Source organism: Stegastes partitus, unplaced genomic scaffold (assembly GCF_000690725.1).
Source record: "Stegastes partitus isolate 25-593 unplaced genomic scaffold, Stegastes_partitus-1.0.2 Scaffold1595, whole genome shotgun sequence".
Lineage (NCBI taxonomy): Eukaryota > Metazoa > Chordata > Actinopteri > Pomacentridae > Stegastes > Stegastes partitus.
The window spans coordinates 24,135-52,086 of record NW_007579326.1 but is presented as its reverse complement, the minus strand read 5'-3'; the positions used below and the strand labels follow the sequence as shown (position 1 = coordinate 52,086).

Here is a 27,952-nt window from a genome sequence, read left to right as displayed (position 1 = left end):
TTTTTGCATCAGAAAATGGTATGACAAAAAAAAACATTTCTGGACTGCCTTTGGAATGTATGTAGTGAGCAATCATGAGAATGAACTGTTTTCTAACAGCTCAAAAGTTTGTGGTCTCCTGTCCTCTGGAGCGCTTGTCTCAGTTTTCACACATAATGGAAACTGGAAACCTTGTCCTCATTATTCTGGATGGTAACGGTGCAAAAAAATGATCTCCGTTTAAGTTAAGAACAGATGCATTTAATAAAAACCAAGAGCAGCTCGGTGGCAGCGGGCTTTGCGTGCAGGGTTATGTAATTTCCATAGGTGTTTCATGTTGCGTGCCTGACTGCTTGGAAGGGGGGAGGGGGAGTGTGTCTGTGTGTGTGTGTGTGCGAGAGGGCCTCTAGCAGCAATACGATTGGTCCGATTATCTGATGAGAATGATCGACAGGGCCGCGGGCCAATCCGCGGCCGAGCTTTGTCTTGCCCCTTGCTGGCCGCAGGGGCGACGTGCAGGGGAACATTTGTTCGGGACGGGAAGCCGTGCCGTTATGTCTGCACGCTGTAACACTTTGTACTAGTCGTTAAATCGGATTTAAAGTTGAGCAGAGGATTTTTGTTTGTAGCCGTGTCGGTCCGCTAACTGCTTAGTGTTGCATTTTGTGATCGTACGTTGCAGCTGTGAAGTTAAAGAAAACCAAGTGGGAGCGTTTTCTCGTGGAAGGAAGAGAAGTGTGGATTCGCCTGTGGATCACTCGGTATGTAACTTACCGCTGTCTAAGCTCGTTAAGCCCACAGGAAAACCCTTCTCTGATAACTAAACAACTTTCTTGTTTTTCTTGAAGGTCTTTAGTTTGAACTCAACTTCACCATTTGCTTTAATTTGCAGTCGTTTTTACTTTAACTTCGTTCTGACGTCTTTTATCTTCGTCTATTCTGCTAAGTTTGGGTGTATAACTCTACTTTGACGGTATTTTAGCTTATTCTGTTTATTTCTCTTTACCAATATGAACTTTTAGTAAACTCTCATCCTTTTTTCCTCCCCTCCGCTAATTAACGCTATTCGATGATGTTAGCAGGCTGACGTTAGCTAGCTAACTTGGCTAACTGCTCACTCGACATTTTGTAAAGTTGCAGCGTTGGGCTCAGAAGACTTGAGCAGGAAAACCTGCAACCGTGCAAACGTTTTCCAAATCTACAAGTTTGCTGAATTAAGTGAACAAATCAAACGGGTTCCTGTGTAGTTATATAACAGGGTCAGTGGCTGTGAATTTAAACTGTCAGGGGTGATGCTAATGTTAGCAACCATATGTTCACTGTGCAGCACTGAGACAAGCTGAGAAGTGTACCATCATAATGGAGAATGCATCAGTAAATTATTACTTTAGTCATAGTTATTTAGTTGCCAGCTCGTTAAAAATGTATCTGAGATAAATAGTAATCTTGTGGTTGCAGGGCGGCACAATACTGGACAAGAACTGACATTGAGCTATTTAGTGTTAGTACAACATTTATTACAACATGAACAAATCCAGAAGTTTTCACCAGATTACTGTTGCCTTGTGTTGTGACAACAATTGCAAGATACTGCAGACTGCGTACCAGTTTTTGGACAATGTCATCTTTTCTGTAGCCAAAGTGTCTCCTTACAACTGAATGACATCGATATAACTGGCCATGGAAACTTGGATTTATTTAAATGTTGTATCAGACAGACTTCTCGTGGAGAATGGTCTGACACATCGTATGTCGGCTCAGGGTATTAGTCTGTCATTTCTTCTTCCGGTTTTCAAACTCAGTGCCACCTGCGAGCAGCAACCTGCATGCTGAAAATGTCATGTTATACAAAAAAATCGGGATTGGGCTCGTCTTCCTGCATTCACATGTTGTACCAAAGCGATTGCCCTGCCACTGTTTTGCAGGGACACCTACACTACATCCTGGGCTTAGCACCAATTGTAACTAGTTTAGAGAAGTACAAGCAAGGGGAAAAAATTGTGCATCCCTATTTGGGATGGACAAATTACTTAAAAACTGGTACATATTGAAACTGAAAATCTTTAAAGCTAGTTAATGTTGCAGTTTTGCAAGAATGATGTGCTACCAACCGAGAATTAAGATCTGATTGGCAGGGCCTCTCTGTAGTACCACATTGCCTCATTTATAATTGCATGTGGTAAGCAATATTTCAATTAATTGTTCGGCCCTAACTAAAAATACAATCAGTATGTACATACAAGGGACAAATAAATGACAAGCATAAGAGAAACACAACAGATGTAGTAGCTTCCCATCCACTGAGGTGCACTGTATGGTACAGTTAGCATCCAGTCACGCTCTTTGTAAACATACAGAGCAAGCCCAGTTGATGATGATTTTGTCTCAAGATGGCAAAGTAAGATCTAACTGCCTTCAGTAGAGGATTCGATGTTGAGGCCCCAAGTGGCAGGAGCTTCAGTGCAACGACTGCTTAGTTCAGTACACAGCAACTAACGTGACATCTGCATTTACATCAGTAAATCGCGGTCAGAAATTGTGATCACATATTGGATAACAGTGATGTTTGTGCGCTGTAAAGAGAGGAGCAGCTCATCTCAAGGTGACTGAGAATGTAAGTGCAGGAAGCAAACAGACTGTCAGCAAGAACAGTCCATCGACAATTACATAGAGCGGGATATTATGGCAGGGCTGCAGTGCATAAACCCCTCATTACAAAGATGAATGCACATTTAGGAGGTCAGTGGTGCAAAAACCACAGAGATGTGGGAAAAAGTCAGATATGTCATCCGTCACTATTCCTGACCAGTGGGCAAGTGTATATGTGGGGCGTATTGGATTTGTTGAATGCTTGACCCCTAAAATGAGGGGATCCAGTACCTTTGTTATGCACAACACAGAATTCTGCTGGCATGATTTAGGTTCACTTGTCCACTTAGAGAGAGGGGTTACTGCTGATCAATACAAAGTTGTTCTGAATAGGCATCTTTATCCTATGATAACATTACAATTTGGATGGGACTGGTGTCTTCCAGGGTGACTATGTTCCTGTCCATAGGACACAGAGGGTCACTGAATGGTTTAATGAAACTAATGTGAATCATATGCTATGAACTGCGCAGTCACCAGATCTCAACTGAGCTTAACACCTGTGGTAGAGTTTGTTCTCCATCATCATTAAAACACCAAATAAGTGAATATTTCTTGGAAGCATGGTTTTCATCTCTCCAATAGAGTTCCAGACAGTTTTAAAGTAAATACAAAGCTGTTCTGGTGGCCCAACACCTTACTAAGACACTTTGTAGGTTTTTTTTTTTTTTTTTAGTTTGATACCCATTTGTATGTAAGTTGTGTAACTGAGTAAAGGCATGCAGTATAATTTCCCCTTGTGCTTCAGCTTAGTATTATCAAAGCCTTTATAAGTAAGTCTTGCCACTTGGCAGCCATCTTGGTAATGCCTGTAATGCACTTATTTCAGGCTAGACCAGGCTGCTATCTCAGTGAATGGCGAAAGAGACATAACGGTAGTTTAAATCATTACTGGGACAAAGAAAACAATATATATTCAATCACCAGTCAAATCTGATAAAATCGGCTTATGGTTTGGTGAATTTGCCCTAAAATTGGGGTTAAAAAGCTTTTTTCCCTACAGAGTATACTTCTGCTATTGCTTGTGTCAGTGCAACAACACAATGGGCTAGATGTTTGAGGGAGAGGGGCGTTACATTCGTCATACAACTGCCACTTTTGGTGTTAAAGAATTCTCCAATAGATTTTTCTTTCAAATTTTTTTGAAGTTTTCGGCCACTCTCTGGTACTAATACTGTAAATTTGAACTTTGTTTATACTGTTAACAGTTTACAATTGCTTTTTTTGTCAGCATGTGTTATCTTAGAAACTCAAGAAAACAAATCTGAACATTATATTCAAGAAGTGCAGTAAATATCTTGTGCAGTTTGTTGTAAATGGCCTCTCTTCTCTTCTTGCAGGTCTAGGTAGCATTTTGAAGATCACAGCTGCAGGCCATTCACTGATGGGTACATACTGCGGGGCAGCACACCAAGAGAGCCGCAAATCATTCAGAAGCTACAGGAACTGTGAAAGAATGAAGACATAAAACTGTTGATTGTAGCTGTGTTGGAAGTACAACCATTTGAAGCAGCAAATGAGTACCTGGACTAAACACATAATCAGAGAAACCTGAAAAGTAACTTTGCTGCTTGAAGCTCATCTTCAAAAGAACACGTAGACACAAAGTGATCAGTATGAGTGCCGAAGGATATCAGTACAGAGCGCTTTATGAATATAAAAAGGAAAGGGAGGAGGACATTGATCTGCATTTGGGGGATACACTGTTGGTAAGCAAAGGAGCTCTGGTTGCTCTCGGGTACACTGATGGACTGGAACAGCGGCCAGACGAGATTGGCTGGCTACCAGGCTTTAATGAAACCACTCAGGAAAAAGGGGACTTCCCCGGGACATATGTCGAGTACGTTGGGAAGAAATGGATCTCTCCCCCGACACCCAAGCCAAGGCCCCTCAGACCCTTACCTGTAGCTCCAGGCTCCTTCAAGACAGAGGCAGACTCCGACTCAGAGCAAGGTGAGTGTAACACTGCTTAGCAGGTAAGAAAACAAGAGAATTGGAGATGTCATCTTTGATTTGAAAAAACTGTGGACAAAACAGTTACTTTGTAAAATAATTGACAGACTCATCGATAGTAAAAAAACAACAACACTCCAGTCATTGGTTTGAAACATGTATAGCAATGTGATATTTAGGAAACTACATCTAATAGCAGCTTCATCTACTATTGGATTAGTTGTCAACTTACAAAAGAATCGTCATTGATAGTTGTGTTTTCAATAGAAAAAAAATACAAATTCTCTGATTCCAGCTCCTTAAATGTGGCTATTTTCTGATTTATTCCTCTTCTGTGACAGTAACTTAATATGTTTGGCTTGGGAACAACACAAAACATTTGAGGATGTCATGCTGGACTTAGACAATTCATAGACAAAACAGCTGATCATTTAATTGAGAAAATAATGGACAGATTAAATGGTGATCAAAGTAATTGTTAGTCTGGTACCTGGCTAACCCTCTGGTCCTTTTACTTGGTTTTTCCAGATGGAACAGATTGAGTGTGTTCTGTTGTGATGGTTCTTATCACCTGACTTGTGCATGAACTGTTCCCAGCTGCAAGAGTAAAGGCGGCATTGTTTTCACTTTGTGAGTCTGTCTGTGTCGTCACAGCAAAATGCCACCCTGAAGACAACTACTGTAGCAGGAGCTAATCCTAAGGTCCTTTGAGGCCTTTAACTGGAGTGTATACGTCTGTCTGAGGACACATTTTATCAGTGTCATGGTGTCGCAATTGTGCAAGATAAAAAAAAAAAAAAACTTAACAGGTGTGAAGTTCAGATCAAAATGAAGTCTGAACACATGTGTGGCCCAGCCCTCGAGTACAGAGTACATGTTGACAGGCGTTACGGCTGTCCCATCACAAAATGTTCTCTAGTTTTTTTTAGGAACAGGTTAGCAAATGTGCAGGAGAGTCAGTGGTATTGGATTCAATCTTTCTCCTTCTTTATGAATATTTCACATTAATAACAGCAATTAACAAACACGTGGCACACAGGTCTTGATGTAGGTAAATAAAGAATGAGTTAGATGCTGACTTTGCAAAACAGTTATTTGTTATGAAGCAGCCCTGCCCACTGCTGTACAGCTGCAATGAAACGAGCTCAGTCCCAGAGGACAATGGTACTGGTGTGTACCCTGGGTATGGTACACCAGAGCATCTTGTGCAAGCCATATGTCACCAGTGGACATCATCTGTTTTTTTGTTTTTTTTCTCCTCAAACTGAATTCTAAAGGAATGCAATTTCCTTATCAGTGTGGGGAAGATCATGATATACTTGTCATTAAGGCAAATTGCTTTTTGTCCGGAAACACAAGGGAGAAGTTAAGCTAGCTCCATCAAAACTGACAAAAACATGATCAGAGTTTGTTAGCAAGCACACTACTCAACAGAGTTGTGGTTTTGTTCATGATACGTTTTGATAGTTTGAAAATGTGAAAATCCTTTATGAACATAAAACTTTCATGTGTTGAATTCTCAAAAACTTTGGCCTCCCACACCCCCTAGTTTTATCAAGTTTATTTTTTACAAATGTTACCGATGATGCAAAATGAAGTAGAACGACTATGAGACTATTGGACGCTATTACAATCACTCACTTACTTTAATAAATGTAAAATGGCGAACAGGCCAAAGCTGTTTCTTAAATCTGAACCAGTTAATGTGCTCACAGTGTTTAACATGGTTTCTACAAGCAACAGTTGCGCATGTCTTTACTGAGGTTATAGTTGAAACATTGGGCTGTGAAGTAGGATGTATTTTGCTCATGTTGTTTGTTAATTTCAAGATGTTTGCAATTCAAAATGACCCTTTGAAATCCGAGTCAGTGTTACTGCTCAGACCACAACTATGAACTGCAATTAAAACTTGCATCTTTTTAAAGACGCTGCGGCTCGCGTGAATGTGCACTTAAAGCGTTCTGCTCACCTAAAGAGCAGCTGCAGTTGCCAGGTTTCTAGTTTCTGCTCTTTGTGGTACGATTGTGAAATTCTTTGCTGTGGTTTGCAGGGCGAGCGAGGGAGCTGTATGAAGGGGGCATGTGTTGAATGGCTGTGTCTTGGTTGAGTGGCAGCAGCGCTGAGCCTGGAGCGAGTGTGAATGTAGCACCGGGAGAAGAAAAGTCTCTGTGTCCTGGGCTGTGGGAGACGGAGAGGGGAGAGAGGGGGAGAGAAGGGGCCCTGGGGTTGTGGGTAAGGGAGAGAGAGCCCCTGTGCTAGCTAAAGTGCAAGGGATAGTGTGCGAAAGGATCAGGGCTGGAGCGGAGCCGGGGGCTTGGCAGAGGGGCTAAAGCAGGGACGGGGTATTTGGGGGGCCTCGGGAGGAACTTGGGCTCTGCATGCTCAAGGGGGCTTTGAAGAGGGTCTTGTTGCTCCCAGAGTGTTTGTGATTTATTGCCCACCACCAAGGGATCTTGCTCCCTTCCTCCTACTCCACAGCTTTTTTTCTTCCTCCTCCTCCTTTTTTAATGTTTTGATAGTTCCTACAGTCAGCTCTGGTAGGGGGAAAAGAGGTGGAGAATGGAGGCTTGGAAAGGGGCCTCTCCTCTCCGAGCCACAGGGGAGGTTTACATGAGTGCAGCAGATGTGGAGAGGGAAACAGAGAAAGAGAAGAGGGCTGGGCTGGGAAACTATTCCGCCTCATTCCAGCTTTCAGCCCTTTTTTATAAACATTAAAGTGTTGCTCCTTTACTGGGCCTCTCAGTTGAGAGAATATACATATGCTTGGGCCCGCCAAGCAGAACAACTTTAGCTCAGAGCTCCATTTTATTTGATCTCATGCAGAAATGATTGAAATTAAACTTTTTCTAGCCCCCGGTATTTGGTGTACTAATCAAGGCACCGTTCTTGAATAAGAATTGATTAACTGATAATGATGCTAAAAAAGCAAGCTACTACTTGCAGTTTATGAGCCCATTTGTAGCTACATTACTGACAGTCAGTGACCATTTTGTATGAAACTCCAAGTAGTTTCTGAGCATTTTTTTTGCTACTGACAAATTTTAAATAACTGTGGACTCATTTTTTTTACTGCAGGATAATGTCTTGCAACTTAATAGAAACAGCACAGCCATGGTTAGAAGTACAGAGAACTCAGAAATGTTTTCTGTAGCGTATGAGACAGTTATAAGTTGTTATAAAAGGGAAAAAAACTACAGTTGATTCTCTATTTATTTTACAAAAATGGAAAAAACCTGGAATCAACATGTACAGTGTTTTTCTATGTCCACAGGCGTTACCATACTGGACAAAATGGTGACTCTAAATACTGTAGATATGGGACTTACAGCTTTCATTTGTTTCCATGCTTGTCTTCTGCTTTGTGTACGTACAATCTGCAGATCGGCCGAAAACTTCCTGAATTTTGGTCACGGGACTTTTGGTCACAGCCAAATTTAGATTTAAAAAAAAAAAAAAAATCCAAATGTTACTTTTTTTTCAGTTTCTGGTTATGGTAAATGGTGACATTTTTAGATTTAAGCAAAAATGTATTTATATCTACATATTAGTTTAAAGAAAAAAAAGTGTTTGTACATAGAATGCCTCTCATACCTGCTGGTGGGTTTTGAACTCCAGAAAGTGAAGATTAAGGGGATCTTTTTGCGTGGTTAAATATTAATCTTTTGAGTTCCCAGTGTTTATTGTTTTTCGTGTGTTTCTGTATGGCCGGTCTTAGTCTAAACATTCTTCGAAATGTTCCAGATAAGAGTGTGAATAACTGGTTGTCGCTCTGCATGCTCTCACAAGGTTCAGGCTACATGCTCAGTCTTGTTTAAGAAAATATTTGATGCCATCAGCTCGTCTTGCTTTTCTTAGCCTTATCAGTGTGTTTTCAGGTTTTGTGTAGGTAACATTGTGAAAAAAACGTGACATTGCGGTTGATCATTTGAATAAAAATCACCACCCTTCAATGTTTTATAGCTTTCTGTTAAGTATGCCTTCTTTTACGTAAATTAACAGTTTTTCGTTTCTATTAAATGTGTATTTTCTAAACAGTTATGATCTGTATATTAAGTATTTCACTTTCTGTTTGTAAAATACCGATGCTGAAAGTAGCTAATAGGAGGAAGAGAGCAGGCTGTACAAAGGAGACAGTTGCAGGGAGAGTACTCTGCATAGCTGGAGATTGAGATAATGCAGCGCTCCTTCTCTGGGCCTCTTTAGCACTCAGCCTGACATCTGCTTTATTGAACACTCTTTCTGTCAGTGCTGTCAATCTTTTTCTGCTAAGACCTCCCTTTTCACTTCAATTATGCATGTAGGGACTTTTTTGGTTTGGTTCAATTTGATGTACATCTTCTTTTGGTTTGTTTTCTCCAGAAAGCATAGTGACGGAGAGCAGCAGATTAAACACAGTAGAAGTTTATAGTGTGATAGTTTGCTCTGATGTAGTGTTCCTCTGTGGGACTAAAGGCAGCTGGGGCCAGGAATGTGTTGGCGCTTCTTTGGTGGAGGGGTGCGCACAGACTGCATGGTAGACTGATTTGTAGCTTTGTGATGATTCAGTATTGTGCTAAGTGCTGATTGCAGTAACTTGGTGCACAATGCAACTGGACAATAAATGGTTGCATGCTGAATAGTACCCCGGTGATTCGCTGTTTTACACCGTCATTGTTATCAGCGTACATGCCGCTGGCGGGGGGGGAAAATTTTCTGATTTCGGTTGACTTTTTGAGTAAGTTTAATATTACTACCATGTTTCAAACTTCCACTGTTGTCAAATCAATTTGTGTCACACTTAATATTAGATGCTAAATATTAGCATAGGTCAGGAGTGGGGAAAATGGAAGCAGCAAATCCGCTGCCTGCGAACGTCAGGCTCAGGAAGGATTTAAATATATTTTTGGCTCGTCATAGTTTCCAACGTAGGGCTGTGCCACAGAGAGGTGTTTAATAAATGTGTGTCATGTTTTCGTAATCCCCATGTTTGTTTCCGGCGACATGTTTAACTCCTATAATACGAATTGGCGTTTGTCTCTGCAGCGCTCATATGATAACATAGATTAATCCGTCTTTGTATGTTGTTTAGTCAAAGTGAGTGCAGTAATTGCCTGTAACTAAGGTAGCATGTGACAGTTGTTTTAACTTTTGATAAACGTTTGTCTTTAAAATATTATAAAATGGTAAACAAGCTAAAAAAAATTGTTACTTTCTGACCAACAATCAATCGGTTTGACTATAAAAAAAGTTCTAAAATTTGAGTATTTTCCATTTCTTTATTTCTCAATGACAGTAAATGGAATATCTTTGGATTGTCTTCATCGTGGGCTTTAGGAAACCCTGATTGACATTTTTTGACATTTTATAGGCCAAACAACTAACGATTACTCAAGAAGATAATCGGCAGGTTAATCAGCAATCAAATAGTTGTTAGTTGTAACCCAAGCCAACAGTCTAAAGCTTGGCTTGATGAATTAAGCTCTGCCTGTAGTTCATCATCTAACGAGTTAAAATTAAGTTTAAAATGTTCACTGAAACCAGCGCCTAACCTCACTTAAAAAATAAGGCCTGTGCTAAGCTGCTTTAAGTGATTATTACTGCAGTTATACAGTGCAAAATGGTGACCCATGTTTATCCTGTGAATGCTTAATCATAGCAGTTTTTTTTCTTTGCTCCTCTGCTTCTTTCTAAGAACATTAATATCCTCAAAATAAATCTATTGTAATTATGCTGTCAAGTAATGAAATTTCTGAGCGCAATCAAATCAACACTGTAATAAGTTTTTGGTTTTACCAAGCTGCATTAACGTAAAAACCAGTATGACTTGTGTGGAACTGTGTGCATGAAAGCGTGCATAACTCTTTCATTACTTGATTGTGTGCAGAGACTCAAGTCTGAATTGGCAAATCTTCTTTACTGGAGTCAGGGCATGTCTGCTAGCAGGATTAAGAAACAGAGCGAGAGAATGAGGCACAAAGAAGCAGACTGATAGACTTGAAGAAGCCGTGCAGTATGACAGGTGAGAGAGAAACACAATGTCAAGAGGGACGGAAAAGGTATTCGAAATATGTGATTTATTAAGTGAGGGGGAGACACAGTGGAACAGCTACCATGGTGAGATACTGTGTAAGCCTTGTGCTGTGGAGGTGTGGCGTTACATAATGCTTCAAACAACATAAATCATTGGCTCCCCCTCAAAGCCTCAGTTATTTTAGTCCAGAAGTTATTTTTTTTAAGGTTGGCTCATAATGCTGGTTAGATTTAATAAAACTGGAATAAATTTCTTCCCCCATGCGCCTTCTTGTACCCCTTAATGTGCTCAGCCAAGGAAAGCAGGAGCAGTGACAGCACAGCTATTCATCATAGGACTCAAATAAAACCGTTGTGTTTAAACAGCCATCATGATGCCCTACTTCTGCACCACTAGATGTGCTAGATTAGGATGACTTCTCATCGGATATGCACAATCCTAACACACTGAAGTGCTCACATATAACACAAATTTGTTTCTAAACCAATTTAGCAACCCACCAAAAAATATTTTGTTATGTATTTTGATCCCTGGCAAGTTTGACTATACCCGTCTTGAACCTCACATTTATGCCATGAAAAAAATGGACAACAGCATATGGGCATGTGTCACTGTGGTGTAAATGTGCAGAAATACATGTAGGAGTGCCACTTTATTATAGCCTGATCATACACATTCAAATTGCCCCATGATTAGTTTTAATCAATATTAATCTGCATGGTAGCAAAATCTAGAAAACCAAAGTGCAGCTTAAAATCATCCCAGCCGAAAGTAAAGCCGAATAATTTGGAGAAGATATCAAATTGCAATTTTTTTCTGACAGCTATCGCAATTTGACCTGTGATGTATTTTTTTTTAAAGTCAAGCTTCAGTTTAATAATAACTGTATAATAGATTTAAAATGTAATTACCACGTAGGATACCATTAAAATGACTGCCACACAAAGACCACGGCATGAATTTAGAAAACCAGTGACATTATAATTAAAACCCTGGGTCAAGTAAGCGACAAAAAATATATCCTAAGTAGCTGACTTTGCGCTTTGCTAATTGCATCGTTTAAATGTTTTTTAAAAATCAATTTCAGTTGTTCAGCCCTACTGATGTCAGTCTTCAATTAGAATATGACATCTGCATTAATCGATCCAGGCTGCAAGACACTATTTCAGACATTACAGTTGTGCTCCAGCCACTTATCTCTCCAGAACTAGTTTTTAACTTAATTTAAAGAGGCCTTATTGTTTCTGAGAGCAGGGCTCTTCACAGTTGATTGCACATCAGGAAACTGGTTATTTGTGTGGTTTGTGTCCTTTTGTGATGGTCTGCCCCTCATAGGGTTAATTGTCAAACTGTAGCAACAGTCTCCTCATTGGCTGCTGCTTTACTTTTGCACTGCGTCTTCCACCCTGCAGGAGGAGACATTGCCTGCCCTTTTACTCACTTCAGCTCTGAGCTGCATCATTCATTAACTTCTAGTACAGCCATGTTAAAAGCATGTTAGCGCTGCCCATGCAGACATGTTATCAGAGAATTTGTGTGTCTGTGTGTTTTTGGCTTTGCTTAAGGTTTTTCATTGTTCTTCTGGCACCTGAAGCCCCTTTTATGAATGGTACTGTATACACAGCCATGACTTTTACATTTGTAGTTTAATTTTGACTTTTTGCTCTACAATGTGCTGTCCTGTGTGGTGTGCTGGTCTTACAGTGGGTTATCAGTTGTTACTTGTGAGCCTTTTTCAGACAAGAAGAAATGGTATAACCTGAAAATGCTGGTTACTTGAGGAGGCCCTCTAAATTTATCCAAAGTGTGTGCTATGTTTAGTGTGTCCGTGGTGCCCCAGCTCCGTCCTGCCCGCAGTCTGAAGTTTGTTCGTTTCAGACATACCGTTTGAGCCGGGGAGATTGTCCCCCCACACCACAGCAGCACCAGTGGCAGCTGCATAGACTTCCTCAACCTGTGGTTGTCTGACTGATTACTGACTGGCTGAGGCCTTTTTGGATATCATGAGGTCTGCCAAACATGCAGACTTGTAGAGGCATGTCCAAGGGGCCCCTGTCTCCTTACTCTCCTTCCCCTAGTTACCACAGAAACCAGCTTCCATTGAAAATTTGAGGAGTCTTATGATGTATAGCCCCTCAGCTGTTGTAAACAGGACAAAACAACTACAGCACATTGAGTAGTAATGCTACTGTAATACAAAGACAGCCATTTGCTGTATGTCTGGTATTGATTAGAGGGACTGTTTTAAGGGATTGTGGTGATCTGCTACTAATGCAGGTGTTTCTGATTGTTTAAGACCTTCCAGAGTCAACTGGAGTTGAACTACTCTGAAGAGCTCTGCAGAAAATGCAGCCGTGTTGTGTGCCATCGTTGATATGTAATAAAAAGTGCAGTAAAATCAGCTATACCTGTATGCAGCAAAATGATATACATTAAAATCCATGTAGGTTTTTGACAGAATTATTATCTTGCCTTAAATAAGCACAGCAAACCTTATTTCTTTTAGTCTTTATGTGTTTCCGTGGCTTCAAGCTGTAGCCAGTAGGGGCACGTTGATCATTTGATCTCACGCCAAGGCATCTCAGAAATCATCACTGATAGCTTGAAGCATTTCTGCCATATTTCGTCTGCTACTTGATACAATTCCATCGGTGCTGAAACTATCACATCGTTGACAGTACCAAGAAGCAATTCTATCTCCAGCCTGCCCCGTGTCACTTACAGGCTGTGGATCACTTTGAAGATGCGTCTTGTTTTAGGGGTTATCACCAAGCAGAAGCTTTAAGCCTGTGTATTATGTATTTCTGACTATATTGCTCTTCAGTCTATATAAATGTGTTTTTACAAATGTAAACTAGGTGCATAATGCAAATTTAAAACAATCATTTAAAGACTTTGGCTTGTCGTAAATGTTACATCTTTAAAAAGTAGCCTGCTGGAGGTTGCAGTCAAGCCAGTTTTATGGATATGAACAGTGGGGGGTGTGGGTAAGTCGGGGGTTTAAATTTAACGACAGGTTGTGCACTGAGTTTCTCAGAAAAAGGTTGGCTGCAGAAGGACAGGCGTGTTAGATATCTGGTCTGGGAGAAAGGTTACACATTCAAGGTGTGTGATGGCAGCATTGCATGTCTCGATATCTATTTAGGGAAACTTTGGTGTTCCATCTCAAAGTCTGCCGCTTCTGAGAAAACCCCCCTCCCAGTTTGCAGTTCCAATAATGTCTTCCAGATGAACAGTTGTCCTACATGGAGTTTTTGTGTGTTCTGTGGTTAGAAGGACTTTGGTAATCCAGTTTCTTCACACGCAACATGCCAGCCTGAGTGCTGCGCTGGTCAGAGGATGTGGATGTGGATGAAGTGCTTCATTATTTGCCTGATTGAACCCTCATTGGTGAAAAGAGGGTAGTTCCTTGGTAATGACAAGCATGCATGCATCAGCGAGACCAGCAGTTGCTCGTTTAATTCCGAATTCAAAAAAGAAATAATTCTTAAGGTAGAAAGAAAGAAAAATATGGTTACTAGAAAGGGTTCCATTCATGGTTTCTTAGCATTTTCAAACTGCAGACTTGGTGTTGAACAGTTGAGCCTTTCAGAAAAGTGCCTTTTCAAAATACGCCTTTGCAAATCCAAATAAAATCCCTGCCAACTCCTTCGTCCTTTCATGTCCACACCTGGCTGCAAAGTTCTAAAGAAAAAATAAGTAAGAAACTCAGACCTGGCTTACCTCATATCACAGGATATTTGCTTAGTTCCTTGGTCCACCAAACCCTAACTTTAGTGCTCAGCACCTCCTGTTCTTGAATCAGTCTGTTGTAAATACTCAGCTTATACTTTTGAAGGCAGTTCTTTGGTCGTGTACCTGCCTCCTTTGAAGTTCTGAGTAGTTTGTAAGTCCAGCGTCTAATCAGCCTTTGCTGGTTGAGATGAATTGCAGCCCTCTCTGTTTAATGTCACATGAGCATTCATCAGTGGGGATTAGATTTATGTGACCGGCACACCGTTTCATTTCTGTATGGGTCTCACTGTGCTTTAATTCTGCCTGCTGATTTGGTTAATATGACACCTAAATTGTGTCACCACATCTCAAGAGGAAATGGGCCGACTGAAATTCCCTTCAAGCCATTGTGCGGTTTTTTTCAGAACAGCCCAGAGGACAAGACAATAGATTCTCTTAGTCACAATTATGTCACCATTTCTCTGGATTCATCAGCCTTTCAGACAAAGCTCCTCTGTATTAGTATTCTGCAACAACATTAGTGCATTTTCATATGTGCAAACTATGTTTGGATATAGAAAAAACATTTCCTCTTTTCTTTCCGTATTTGCCTTGATCCATGGAAGATTTAAAAAATAAATAAATAAATAAAAATCTACTGTGAAAATCATACAATCTAGCATTTTGCTCTTTTAGATATTTCAGTACTTACATTTTCATATGTTTTTATACTTGTCTCCTTTCTGTTTAAACACTGCCAGCAGTTGAACTGAAAAGTTTCTGAATTTTTGTCACATGACTGTTAGTCACAGTTGAGTCAGAAATGGCTCACTGATTGCACCAAGGAGCACAGAAGTCTCTCTTTCTTACAGAATCTGGTGCAGAGAGTTTATTTTTGGTGATTTTTTTAAAGTGAGATGTTTGAAATGAAGTGAATTTGCTAAAATGTCACAGTTTTAGGTTTAGATTTGGTTATTTTTTTATGTAGCTGCATGTCACACAATGAGTTTAAAGACTGTTATAAAATAAACCTGGCAGTTCTTTCAGTTAAACATTTTTTGGTTATAATAAATTGTGTAATATCAGCATTAAAAAAAATAAAATAAATATATATATACATATATATACACACACATACCCCTCAAACTGAGCGGTTTCAGGGCTCAGATGATTGAAATTGTAGCTAAAACAATTAGATAACTGTTGAGGAAATTTTTATTCAAAGCCAAAATACTAAGGCTAATTCTGTCTTCTTTGTTGTACCAGTAAAGCCTGGGGTCACACTTTATGTGTTAAATGTTATACGTTCCACTGCAAGGCCCTTTATTTCAGATTGGAGCCTGTTGTCACTGCTATATCTGGTGGCAGATAAATTGTCTGGTACTGGCAGCAATATTCATTGGACTTGCACTATGTTAAAGGTTGTCAGTGTGTTCACACAAGCTTCAAAGGTATCTTAGTTCCAGCCATGTTCACCACGTGTCAGAAAAAGGTTCACAAGATAAAACACTGCTCCAATTAAAAATTAGTATAAAGCTATTTTCTTTCATTTAAAAGTCACCTCGGTTATTGATGTGTTATTTTCTCCTCCAGGCTTCTGTCTGCTAGACTTGACGGAGCAGTTTTCCCTTCCAGAGACCGCTCCACCCATGCTGGCCAGACTGCTGGAAGCTATCGAGAGGAAAGGTGAGCTTACCTGAAAAACCTAAAGTTATTCATCTTGACATGTTGCTGCAATGATTAATTGATTGGCTGTCAACTGTTAATGTAATCAGAAACTGTTTGATTATTGCTGAATCAGTTTGAGTAATTATTGAAGAAATAAGTTTTAATTCTCTGAGTCCAGCTTCTCAAATTTGAAAGTTTTCTGTTTTCTTTTCTCCTCTATGACAGTAAAGCAACATGTAACTGTGCTGATGTGGCCTGTTGCAGAGAGCCAAACAAACTGAATTAGTTTTGTCAATTCATGTAATAATTTGCGTTTGTTTCATTTTTTGCAGGTCTAGATAACCCCACTTTATATCGAACATTTACTGCGGGAGCTGGACTTGAAGTCAGACAGTATTTTGATAGTGGTAAGTAGAGTGATGGCAATCATATCAGCCTGTAAGTTTACAGTCGTCAACTAGAACAGAGAGGAAGTCAAAGATAGAGGAGGTGAAAACAGGAGTGACGCAAATGTGTGAGGAGACTAGAAAAGCTCCTGTGTGTGCACAAATACCATATGTTAAAAGACCAGAAAGGGCAGTGTTATGGTTATACAACAGCCTGTAAATAACCATTGTACAGACGTTAGCTTAAGTGTGTGTCTTGGTGCTGTTTCGCACTTCAGATCCTCCTTCACCAGAACTTGATCAGGTGGAACTTCCAGTCCTTTGTGATGGTCTGCGTAGGTACCTGCAAGATCTTCCCCAGCCCATCATCCCCACTGCAATCTATGCTCAGATGGTCCACACTGCCAAAGGTGAGAACAGACGACTGTTACACAGATTCAGCAGTCATTTTTTTTTGCTGTTCTGCCGTCCTAAAGCAGAAGTGCTGACGTAATGCACTCCTACGCTGCTGCTGCACATTAAGTACTCTGAATGCAAAACCACAAGACTTCGTCAATAACCTTTAGTCCTCAAGTAATACTTTCATGCCACACTTTTTTTCTGCCTCTACTGATACATCAAGAAAAAGCACAAAGCGTATTTTATCTCTCTCTTTTAACCTTGTTCTCTGTCTCTTGCAAGCAGAGAAAAAAAATTCTCACACCACAAGCTGCGCTGTCGTGCAGCATTCTCTTGCTGTCACATGGCCAGAAACAGGATATCTGTGGTTAATAGGAACTAAAACAAGCCTGAAAGTTTATCTCTTGCATCTCTGAGCAGCCAATCACCTGCCAGTGTACCTTACGTTCATTGTCAACCACACAATCTCTCTGCGGTCTCCAAGACTAGCTGCACATGACGCCTTTTTCCATCCCTTCAGCGTTTAAAGCAAGAGCTTTCATTTTCAGCACGTCTTCATCTGAGCAAGGCCTTAACGCAGGATCGTTTTTTAATGTCTGTCTGACCGACCCCATCTGTTCCAACAGAGGTGGTGAATCCTGAGGAATGTGCCCAGCTGCTACGTCGCATTGCCAGCACCCCGAGCCTGCCTCCCCAATACTGGCTATCTCTCCACTGTCTGCTAAGGCATTTCGCTAGAGTGTGCCAAAACGGCTCCAAGAACCTGCTGAGTGCCAGATCGCTGGGCGAGATCTTCAGCCCAGTGTTCTTCAGACAGCAGGCTACCAGGTGGGTGTAAGAGTAGGAGGCCCGTGCCTCGCTGCTACATACTTTGGTTTGCCAAAGACACTCAGGCAGCAGACAGACAAGTGTGCAGGCTCAGTCATGCAACACAGAGACACACAAACTCTCAGACATGCACACTTGCAGACACATATTCAGACGCACACACAGAGCGCAGTCTGTCAGGCACTCATGGGTTTTAGCCGTACACAGATATAGGCTGGAGCTTTTCTACTTACCAGCTGTGCTGCACAATTAAAGTAGCTAAGCCTGAATTACCATTGGATTGAAGCTGGCACAGAGCGACATGTACTGTCACCTGGGCTGTAAAATACAGACTTTATTTAACTTGCTTTTTTCCTCCTACAGTTGTGAACCCAGTCTGGATGCATACATAAAGATCATTGAGGTTCTGGTGACCAGTGAGTGGAGTGAAAGTCAGACTGCTCCAGGTAATTAACTGCTTTTTATTTATTCATTTATTTTTTGCTAACCTTTGCATTTACCAAGTTAGCAAATGCTGTTGTTTTATTTCGTGTTGGTGCGTATGCCGTGGTTTACTTCATTTTAGGAAAGGATGCAAGCCTTAAGCATTGCTTCAGTTCTGAAAAGCTGAAGGGACTTTGCACAGCATTTATTACTGGATGCAGAACATGTATGCATGTTCTGCAGGGGCTAAACTGCTGCACAACATGAACTGAGACATGAGCTATTAATAGCGTGAAGAGAGGTGCTGAGACTTGCAACTGCTGCAGTAGTAGAGGACCACAGGGTACTATGTGGAGGTAAACTACTAACACTGTAGAGATAAAGGAAGTTAATGTAGTCACATCATGTGCTAGTTACTGGTAACAAGTGTTTTTACTTGAACACATTCCCCGGTTGGTTGTATAACGTACAGTTTGAATTTGGGCTACATGCTTTCAAAAGATTGCTCTGCAGAAGATGGCACTTTACATTTTGCACTTGCAAATGTCTTCGTTGGAGATGCATATTACATTCTGTTTTTACAGGTAATGAAATGGTACAATTGTGTACATTTGCTGAATACACAATGTGTCAGATTATGTTTCCATTGTTAGAGTGTTGATTTTTGTCCAGTCTGACTTCTGAATTTAGCTGAGAACTGATTTAGAAACTGAGCATTAGGAGCATGATTACTGGTGAATTTGCATTTGGTATTTGGCTGTTGGAATTGCTTAATTCTTCTGGATTCTCTGGATGTTATTAGCTGGCAATATGTCAAACAGAACTGCACAAAGCCAGTGTTCATTGGTGCTACAGTCGTGGTCTGCATAGATGAAGCCAGTCTGGTGGTGTGAGACTGCAGTGCATTGCGTGGCAGTTATGTTTTTACAGTGCTAGTTAAAAGCGCTGTCGTTGGCTGGCCCAGAGGCCCGGGACTGACTGTGACTGTTTAAACATTTTATTACCTGTTAAGGCTATTTATAATGTTCCTGTGCATGGGCTGCTCTCAGCTGTCAGTAATTTGCACCTGCGGGAGCACTTTAGCAGCGGGCTGGATGGATGGGCAGGCAGGCAAGTCCCTGAAACAAACTCAGATAGGCTTTTAGTTTGTTTAACAGAAATGCATACATGAACATATGACAACGTTCAGGTGTGCTAAACTGGTTTCAGTCACCTGTCTCGTACAAAAAGCACGCTTTACAAACTATACATTCTGCACATGTGGTCCACAGAAACACATGTACATTCTGTTCATATGTTTCTGTGAATGACCTGTGTGTATGCGTGTGCACGGGTGTCTGTGTGCCTCCTCCCAGTTACTGCGAGCCTATTTTAAGTAGGCGACAAAAGGCCCACTTAGATTTGGTTGGCTGGAAAGTCGGCCTGCTCCACAGAGCACTTCTTGTTAACTGAAGGCTGCTTCCAGTTTCTAGGGCCACTCTCCTCCCCCCCCTCCTCTCAGTCCTCCCTCTGCCTGGATATCCACATGTCCTCCCTGACTCAAAGTGCTCAGCTCAGCAAATATTTGAAACTTTGCAAGTTAATCATAAGACTGAACACCCTCCGCCTCCTCCTTTACAAACACAGAAAGAGGGAGTGACCAAAGAGATGGAGAGAGACGCACACACAAACGCAGCTGGCACGAGTGGGTGCTTTCAGAACAGGCTGCACCGACACCAGAGCAGCTACTGCTAATCATTAACTATCTGCCTCCACATGAGCAGGCCTCGACCTCGCGGTGCGCAGAAAGGGAAAGACGAGAGAGAGGAGACTCAGCCCTTTACCACACGACACAGCAGGAACTGAACAGTCAGTCAGCTAGACAGTCGCATGTTGCACCTGCCTCACGCCGAGCGGATTTTGCCTGGATTTCATTAAGAAGCACATAAAGCTGCGACCTTTTTAAGAATTAAACCAAGCTACATCCATGTCCTCAGTGGACTAAACTATGAAATGGAGCTTTACCGGAGGACTTGAACCTAACTCTGTTGGATTTAATATACCCTTTGGGAATAAAAGAAGAGTTTCGAAGAAGAAATTTTTGATTCACCAAAATATGCACAACTTGCAACGTAAGTTTGACGTTCAGCATGTTATTAGAACAAATCGTCATGCGCAAGTGGAACAGTATGTTTCGACTGCTGCTTTCTTCAGGCTGTAACGCAAAGGGGCCACATGGGTCGAATAAGGCCCAAATACCACAGCTTAAGAAAAGAGCAGAACAAGAATAATAGTTTTTTGTTTTCTTTAAGCCTCCAGTCATAACTGCCAGCAAAGTTGCCTGGGGCTGCTACTCTTACTGTATAGCTGTGTGGTATTCTCGCAGACAGCATATATAACACTGAGTTGCTCTCTATTGAGTTCGAGAGGCCCTAAACCTCCCCAATGGGTAGTTTATAGCTGTTCTGCAATCAAATATCGAGTCAGTTAAATATTTTAAATCCCGGTAATAATTTTGACTGGCATATCCTTGAGATGTTTTTTTTTTTTTTTAATGTGATTGAGCTGGTTTGTTCATGTCATCACTGACTTTTAAGCTTAACATTTGTTCTCGTCCACTGATTTATAGTTGAGCTAATCTGTTTAATTACTTTGTAAGATGGGCACGTAGAGTTCCAACAGCAGTTCCTCAGTTGAACCTAGAAGGACAACGGCAGCGTTCCACTTGAATCCTTATACCTTACTAAGAACTGAGTCTATTTTAATTTCACTCAGGAAATCAAGGGAGCTATCTCCATCATGCCGAGTGTCATGCTGTGGGATTACAGGCGTATTTTGGAGCTCTGGGTGCTGCTGACCGGGCCAAGCATTATAATTTAGCTGCGTACGTGCTGCTGCAGCAGAGCTGGCTTTGTCTGAGTGCCAGCAGTGGGACGGACTAAACGTCTGCACGACACACGCAGAGAGGAGGGGCTGAGCAACCTGCAGGAGAGCGAGTGGACAGGCTCAACAGAGAGAGAGAGGATGACAGAGGAAAAGCATGGAACAGGCTGCCGGTCCTTTTTTTCCCTCTGCTAGTGGAGAGATGCTGCACATTTGCTTTTAAGGATGGATGCATACTAGGATGTAATCGCGGATGCTGCAGAGAGAAAATTCCCAGTTGTTTCAGTTTTCTATTTAGCTGCAGTGCTGTAAAGAATTGAAGCAGGGAAGTAAAAGGTAATGGGTTTTCAGAATGACCTCATCGCTCTCAGGAAATGAAAGATGCAGGAGTGGTTGGTGACAGACCCCCTATGTGATTGGCTGTGGTAAGTGATGTAACACGTTACTGAGCAGGCTGTCCTTAATGGCTTTTCAAATGGGTGTTTAGGTGGTTGTATAAAATGAGTTTAATGCGCCGCTTTCAATGAGAAGAGATCAAATTATTTAGGTTTTTCCTTATGTGGAGGCGTTGGCAGGCTGCTGTTTTATAACACTGGATTGTTAATATGGCTAGAAATGTGTAGGTAGCAGGAGGGGACATTTGATCAGTTTGGAAGGCAGGCGGTGTGCTAAGAAGTGCAAAGCATGTGCTGAGGTTGAGCTGGCAGGCTGCATTTGCACAGATTGTGAACATCTGCATTTTATGCCATGTCACAATTGTAGCTGTCTGGCAAGTTAACAGTGCTTGTGGTTTCAGTAGGCAAAGTTGTGCGAGGTCCATTGCAGCAGAGAGGGTGTTCATGCAGTGGCAGTGAACAAAGGCAGTGCAGATTTGTGGGTTAAAAATAGCAAACCACCATAGCTCTGCTAACGCTAGCTTCACCCTGAAACTGTCAGCCTGTGAGCAGCCACTGCAGATTCAAGAATCTTCCATGGAGTTAAATTGATTTACTGAACAGAATCAGTTTATCCTTCATTAAAGCTGGGTATTTTCTGTTTGCAAAAGCCCGAAGGAAACTGTCGTCAGCTGCGTTAGATTTCATAATCCTTGTCCTATTTTGTTGTAAAATGCGCTATACACGCTTTCAGCCTTTCCTTTTCTGCATGTAAATATAGGGCTACACTGCTGTATTTGCAGCTAGGAATATTTATAGATGGCTTTTTCTTGAATGAAATTCATTCTCCCTGACTCACGCTTCATTTCTCCTCCCACTGCCTCGCCGTTACCACCTCTCCGCTGGAAAGGGGCAGCATTTTTTCATTTCTGTTTAATCAATGGAAAAAGGATGAGTGAGAGCCACAGAGAGTGTGTGCTTTCCAGATTTTGCAAAATGCCTGATTCTTTTTAGATTTAGGTAAACACTGCTGCAGCTTCTTTAAATAAGGTCAAAGAAATGTTTTTTTTCCAGCTTTAAAAAAAAAAAAAATTCCCTTTAATTCTGCTGTAACACACCAGAAATTCAAGATTTAACGTAAGCTCAGAGCCAGCTTATTACAGAACTGAGCACATAGAAGCTCCAATCACACTGCAACACATTCATTTATATTCAATATTCACTTCTTGTGTCCCTACAGCTCTACCTCCAAAGCCACCCAAGCCCACATCTGTGATTAACAACGGTATGAACAACAACATGGCTCTACAAGACGCTGAATGGTACTGGGGAGACATCTCAAGGGAGGAGGTCAATGAGAAACTGAGGGACACTGCAGATGGTACGTTTTTGGTGCGAGACGCCTCTACGAAAATGCACGGCGACTACACTCTGACTCTGAGGTGAGCCTCGTCTGTTTTTAGTTCAAAATTATTTCCCAATATTGATTTTCGCCAGTGAGTTTAACTAGCATTATTGTTTTGTTTACAGGAAAGGAGGAAACAATAAGCTTATTAAGATATTCCATCGGGATGGGAAGTATGGCTTCTCAGACCCACTGACCTTCAGCTCTGTTGTTGAGCTCATCAACCACTATCGCAATGAGTCACTGGCTCAGTATAACCCTAAGCTAGACGTCAAGCTGCTGTATCCCGTTTCCAAACACCAGCAGGTAAGATGCTAGCTCAGTGTAAAGCGGCACATTTAAAAATTCTTACGTTGAAGCAGTTTAACTGCAGCTTTTCCACATCTGTTGATTTCTTCAGGATCAGGTAGTAAAAGAAGACAACATTGAAGCTGTGGGGAGGAAGCTCTGTGAGTACCACCAGCAGTACCAAGAGAAGAACAAAGAGTATGACCGTCTTTATGAAGAGTACACCAGAACATCACAAGTGAGTGCTACCTGCAGCCAAAGTGACATCAATCAAAAGCACTACTCCAGTAGCTGTTGTACATTGAACACTAATATCACGCCTCTGCCTGCAGGAAATCCAAATGAAACGGACAGCGATTGAGGCTTTCAATGAAACTATAAAGATATTTGAGGAGCAGTGTCAAACACAAGAGCGGTACAGCAAGGAGTATATTGAGAAATTCAGGAGAGAAGGCAACGACAAAGAGATCCAGAGGTAAGAATCTGTCACAGATTCAGTATTACACAAGAATACCATGCTTGGTTATGTCACTCATCCTTCATTACTGTTTTTTTTTTTTTTTTAGGATCATGGGAAATTACGAGAAGCTGAAATCAAGGATTAGTGAGATCGTAGACAGCAAACGCAGACTGGAGGAAGATCTGAAGAAACAGGCTGCGGACTACAGAGAGATCGACAAACGAATGAACAGCATCAAGCCTGACCTCATCCAGCTCCGCAAGACCAGAGACCAGTATCTAATGTAAGTACAGCACATTAGCAGTGTCTCGCTACTTCTGGAACTTCCCTCTGGGGAAAATCAAAATGGATCTGCCCTGGTTTCTAATGTCCACGTGTTTTCTCTCTCGTAGGTGGTTGACCCAGAAGGGAGTCAGACAGAAGAAACTCAACGAGTGGCTGGGAATCAAAAACGAGAACACAGAAGAGTAAGTATGCAGTTTAAAATTAACAAGGTAGCCAACGCAAAATGCAAATATATTGCCTCATAACTAACATTTATCTACGTTTTTGTAGTCAATACTCTATGGTGGATGATGACGAAGACCTTCCTCATCATGACGAGCGAAGCTGGAAGCTGGGTAACATCAACAGACTACAGGCCGAGGCCCTCCTCCAGGGCAAGAGAGACGGAACATTCCTGGTTCGAGACAGCAGCAAAGCAGGATGCTACGCCTGCAGTGTTGTGTATGTATCAGTCGGTGTGCTTTTTCAAGTCTGACTTAGAACCATGCCCCTCTGTACTCTGACTTTTTACAAATATCAGACATTATAGGTCCATGTTTTGTGCAGTAACACTGTATATACAAATGTATCTGAAGCTAATATAAGAGCAGCACAGTCTGAGTTAATCAAGTTAACTCTACATCATTCAACCTTTAAGTACAAGACAAAGGAACCCGTCGCATACTTATTTCTTAAGGCAGGTGTGTAGGAGATAGATGAGTGGATGGCAAAGTTTCAGATTCCTACACACTGTCTCACTTGCACAAATGTTGGATTTATGCTGATTTGTTGGAGAATTACAGCAACTCCTACTTAAAAATGCATCAAAACGCTGTATGAGTATATTTCTGCAAGTAAGTGTGCGGGAGTCTGAAACTTTTTTACCGTCCAAAACTGAACTTGAGGAATGATTACATGTAAAACCTAGATTCAATGTTTACACTTGCACCAGACTACTGTTTGTTAGAAACAGCGAGAACACACAGAACAGGTTGTGACGATTGTTCTCTCTTTACAGTGTGGATGGCGAGGTGAAGCACTGCGTCATCAACAAGACCCCCTCAGGTTATGGCTTCGCCGAGCCGTATAACCTGTACAGCTCATTAAAAGAACTCGTACTTCACTACCAGCACACGTCTTTGGTCCAGCACAATGACTCTCTGAATGTGACGCTAGCGTACCCAGTCTATGCTCAGCAGAGACGGTGAGGACCCGGATGTATCCACATGGACACAAAGATTTCTAAGGCCTCACGGGAGTGGGAGATCTGGACTCCATGATTGAAACGAGGCTCTAATGCCTAACTTGGACTTGAAATCGGAGGAAAAGACGCAATAAAGCCTGAAACATTTCAGTGACTTTGCCTGACCACAAGCCTGAGGCGAGTCTGAATGTAGATCTATTTCTCTTTTGCTTTTTGCGGGAGCACAGAATCAAGCGGAAAACTGCTGAACTCCCCCAGCGGAGGACATTTGAGGCCTTTTCTTTATGGTGCTTGTTCTTTTTCGAAGCTTTACCAGCCGGAATGTCTAATCGCAGCAGATAAACTCTTCAAATGGAACTGTAACTCACCGGCCACAACTTTTGTTTTTTCCACTTTTATTTTTTCCTTTCACATCATCTGTGTGTTTCTTTGTATGTGGCTGTGACTGAGTGTGTGACTGTCCATGTGACCAAAACTCATAGAATCAGGAAGCTGTGTGATTGGGGGCTGTGTAACACATTTGCTCGTGTTAACTGTTAAGTAGCAGACCATGGATCAGCTGATAAATGTAGCAAAATGGCACTTTTTAAAACAAATTTTAATTTTTTTTTCTTCTTCTTTTTTTATTTTATTTTTTTTTAAAAACTCCTATGGACTTTTATCTGAAGAGCAGAGATGACAAGACGTCTGCGTCCTGCCTTCTTGCTGTTGAGCATTGTTGTGCAGAAGTAAACTTGATCTTAACTGTGGGCAGGTGAAACTATGAATGGACTTACTATTTCATGTACATATGTGAAAATGTGCAAAGTCATGAATCAAAGTGCACCATACCAAAAAGGATCAGTTCCTGTTTAGTTGTATTCTGATCTGCTATGCAATTCTTTCTCCATATTTACTTCAGAATTGTTCTATTCTGTTGCAACCCACAATATAAGCTTGTTTTATTGCTTGAAAAGTATCTTTTCCTGTGTAAATATCCAAGAGGATATTTTGTGTCAAAATGTCAAGATACGGTAAAAAATGCTTATGATTTTTAAAGATAATAATAGAAACATACACTTTATTATAAATTACTTTAACAACTGGTATACAGATGGAAAAAGATGAGTATTTTATTAGTCTTTTTTTTTTTTTTTTGCTTCAAACTAATTCTCAGGCAGAGCCTTTTGAGTATTTGAGCTGCTTCATACACAAAGTACTATTTCCGACAGAGTGACACACAGTTCTTTGTTGGGACAGACAAACAAAGTTCGAGCACTCAGAGAGAGCGGGCTGACAGGATTGTACGACCCGTTGTCAACCATCACCGCGAAAACAACAGTATAGATTTATTTTGTTATAAAATATATATGTTCCCATATGAGAATATATCAAAGCAGACTGGTGTTTTCAACTGATGGATATTGTTATTAAAGATCAATATACATTGTACACTTAGTATTTTTCTGTATCAGAAAATCACTGTGTTTACATGGGTGGATCGGCTCATTTCAGATAGTCAGTAATTTCATATTTCAAAGGACAACACGTGCCAGTGGAATCCTACGCCACAGCGCAATTATACGTTTTCTTTCCCCATCTTTAGCTTTTACAAGTCTATAACTGGAGTTATTGGTACAAGTGTAAACCCAGTGAACTAGTAATAATGTAAATGACTATTAGCATTTGAGCATGTCGGACCACCAGAACTACCAATATGAAGTCGAAATGACGTGAAAAATGACAAATTAGATCGCTCACATGACAAAATGTCTCCCAGTGATAATATTTTGCAACCCCCTCCCCTCAACATGTACGCATGGTCATCACAGCTGTCGATTAAACTGTTTAATATTTCTATGTGTAACAAATTAGTTGTAAAAACACTAACAAAGTGTACTTTTGATTATTGTTTCCATTTTCATTGGCATGTCAAATCTGACTCTTAATTATCTTTGGCACAAACTTGTATTCTTGGAAAAGGTGTATAAACAGACAGCCACCGAAGAAAAAAATGTTTTCATCTCTTGCATATTCTTTGCGGTTCCACAAAGCGGAACTGCTCAAGCTACGGTACACACAGCTGAGTTTAAAGTGTAACGTGTTTTAGATGTATTTGACCAAATTGCTCATCCAAGTTTTAATTTTTAGCACATTGATAGGAACTGTCATTTATTGTAGGCTTTATTGGTTCTTTCAAAGCTGTTAACAGGTGTCATGGATACAGCTGTCATATTTGACATTTATTTTACTAGATTTTATTTACCTCCCCAACAGCTGCTGGCATGATTTTATTTTTTTGTTTGTTTCTTATTGTCAAAGATATTTTTTTTTATAGTTCTTGGACAACATGCACCATTATTTTCTTTGCCCCAATTCTGGGTTGTATGATTATTTTAGGTGTCCTTTTTTTATTTGAAGCTCCCCTCTTATGTTGGTGTCCCTAACATGATGATTGGATTGAGATTTGCCAGTGTTCCCCAGTTTTGCTTCAAATCTTGGGCTTTGTTAAAAATGAAATAAAACACTTCTTTTTAAGAAACAAATCTCTCTCTCTCTCTTTTTTTTTCTTTTCAGTGTTCTTGTAATTAAATCTGATGTATTACATTAGCTCTTGTTAGTGGAAAAACCAGTGAGTTAATCATTTGTTCAGACAATCAAGGTCTCCAGAGGGTGAACCTCAATGACTGTTGTGGTCCCCTGACTAAAACTGGACATCATTTTCATTCATTCTCAATTCTATCTATAACAGGGGAAGTCGTTAGGGGCCTGCATCATGTACTTTCACTTTTGCTACATTTTCTTGGTTTTAGTTTAATGCTACATTTTCCATGCAGGGTTTCTACAGTGTACTTTTCACTAAGTAAGAGATCTGAGTACTTCCTTTACCATTGCACACCTCTGTTAAAGTAAACATACCCCTAATAATTAAATAAATTACACCAGTTACTGCTTTTTAGCCAGTGAAGTCAGCAGAGCGATAACCTGACGGCTCATCCTCTTTACAAGAGGTGGTGACGTACTAGTGGGTTTGTTCTGTTGGCAGCAGCAATCCCTGGTAAATTTGCATAAAGTTCATTACAGATAAATCAGCTGCTACCGCTTCT

General features: G+C 40.9%; 1 protein-coding gene across 3 annotated transcripts; it reads left to right on the top strand.

Annotated features, from left to right (window-relative positions):
- Positions 1-507: 507 nt before the first annotated feature.
- Positions 508-27,391, top strand: pik3r1 (phosphoinositide-3-kinase, regulatory subunit 1 (alpha)). Of its 3 annotated transcripts, XM_008300831.1 has the most exons (15): positions 508-740; positions 3,969-4,581; positions 15,899-15,991; positions 16,306-16,380; positions 16,638-16,769; positions 17,385-17,586; positions 17,950-18,032; positions 22,486-22,687; positions 22,776-22,956; positions 23,051-23,176; positions 23,271-23,413; positions 23,505-23,681; positions 23,791-23,865; positions 23,954-24,124; positions 24,681-27,391. In XM_008300831.1, the coding sequence occupies exons 2-15, from the start codon at positions 4,245-4,247 to the stop codon at positions 24,868-24,870; spliced, it is 2,187 nt and encodes a 728-aa protein (XP_008299053.1). In that variant the 5' UTR covers positions 508-740; positions 3,969-4,244; the 3' UTR covers positions 24,871-27,391. The 3 variants fall into 3 exon arrangements, with proteins under 3 accessions (XP_008299053.1, XP_008299054.1, XP_008299055.1); XM_008300832.1 differs by lacking the exons at positions 508-740; positions 3,969-4,581; positions 15,899-15,991; ... (2 more) ...; positions 17,385-17,586; positions 17,950-18,032 and adding an exon at positions 18,341-20,120; XM_008300833.1 differs by lacking the exons at positions 508-740; positions 3,969-4,581; positions 15,899-15,991; ... (2 more) ...; positions 17,385-17,586; positions 17,950-18,032 and adding an exon at positions 20,631-21,296.
- The last annotated feature ends 561 nt before the right edge of the window (positions 27,392-27,952 follow it).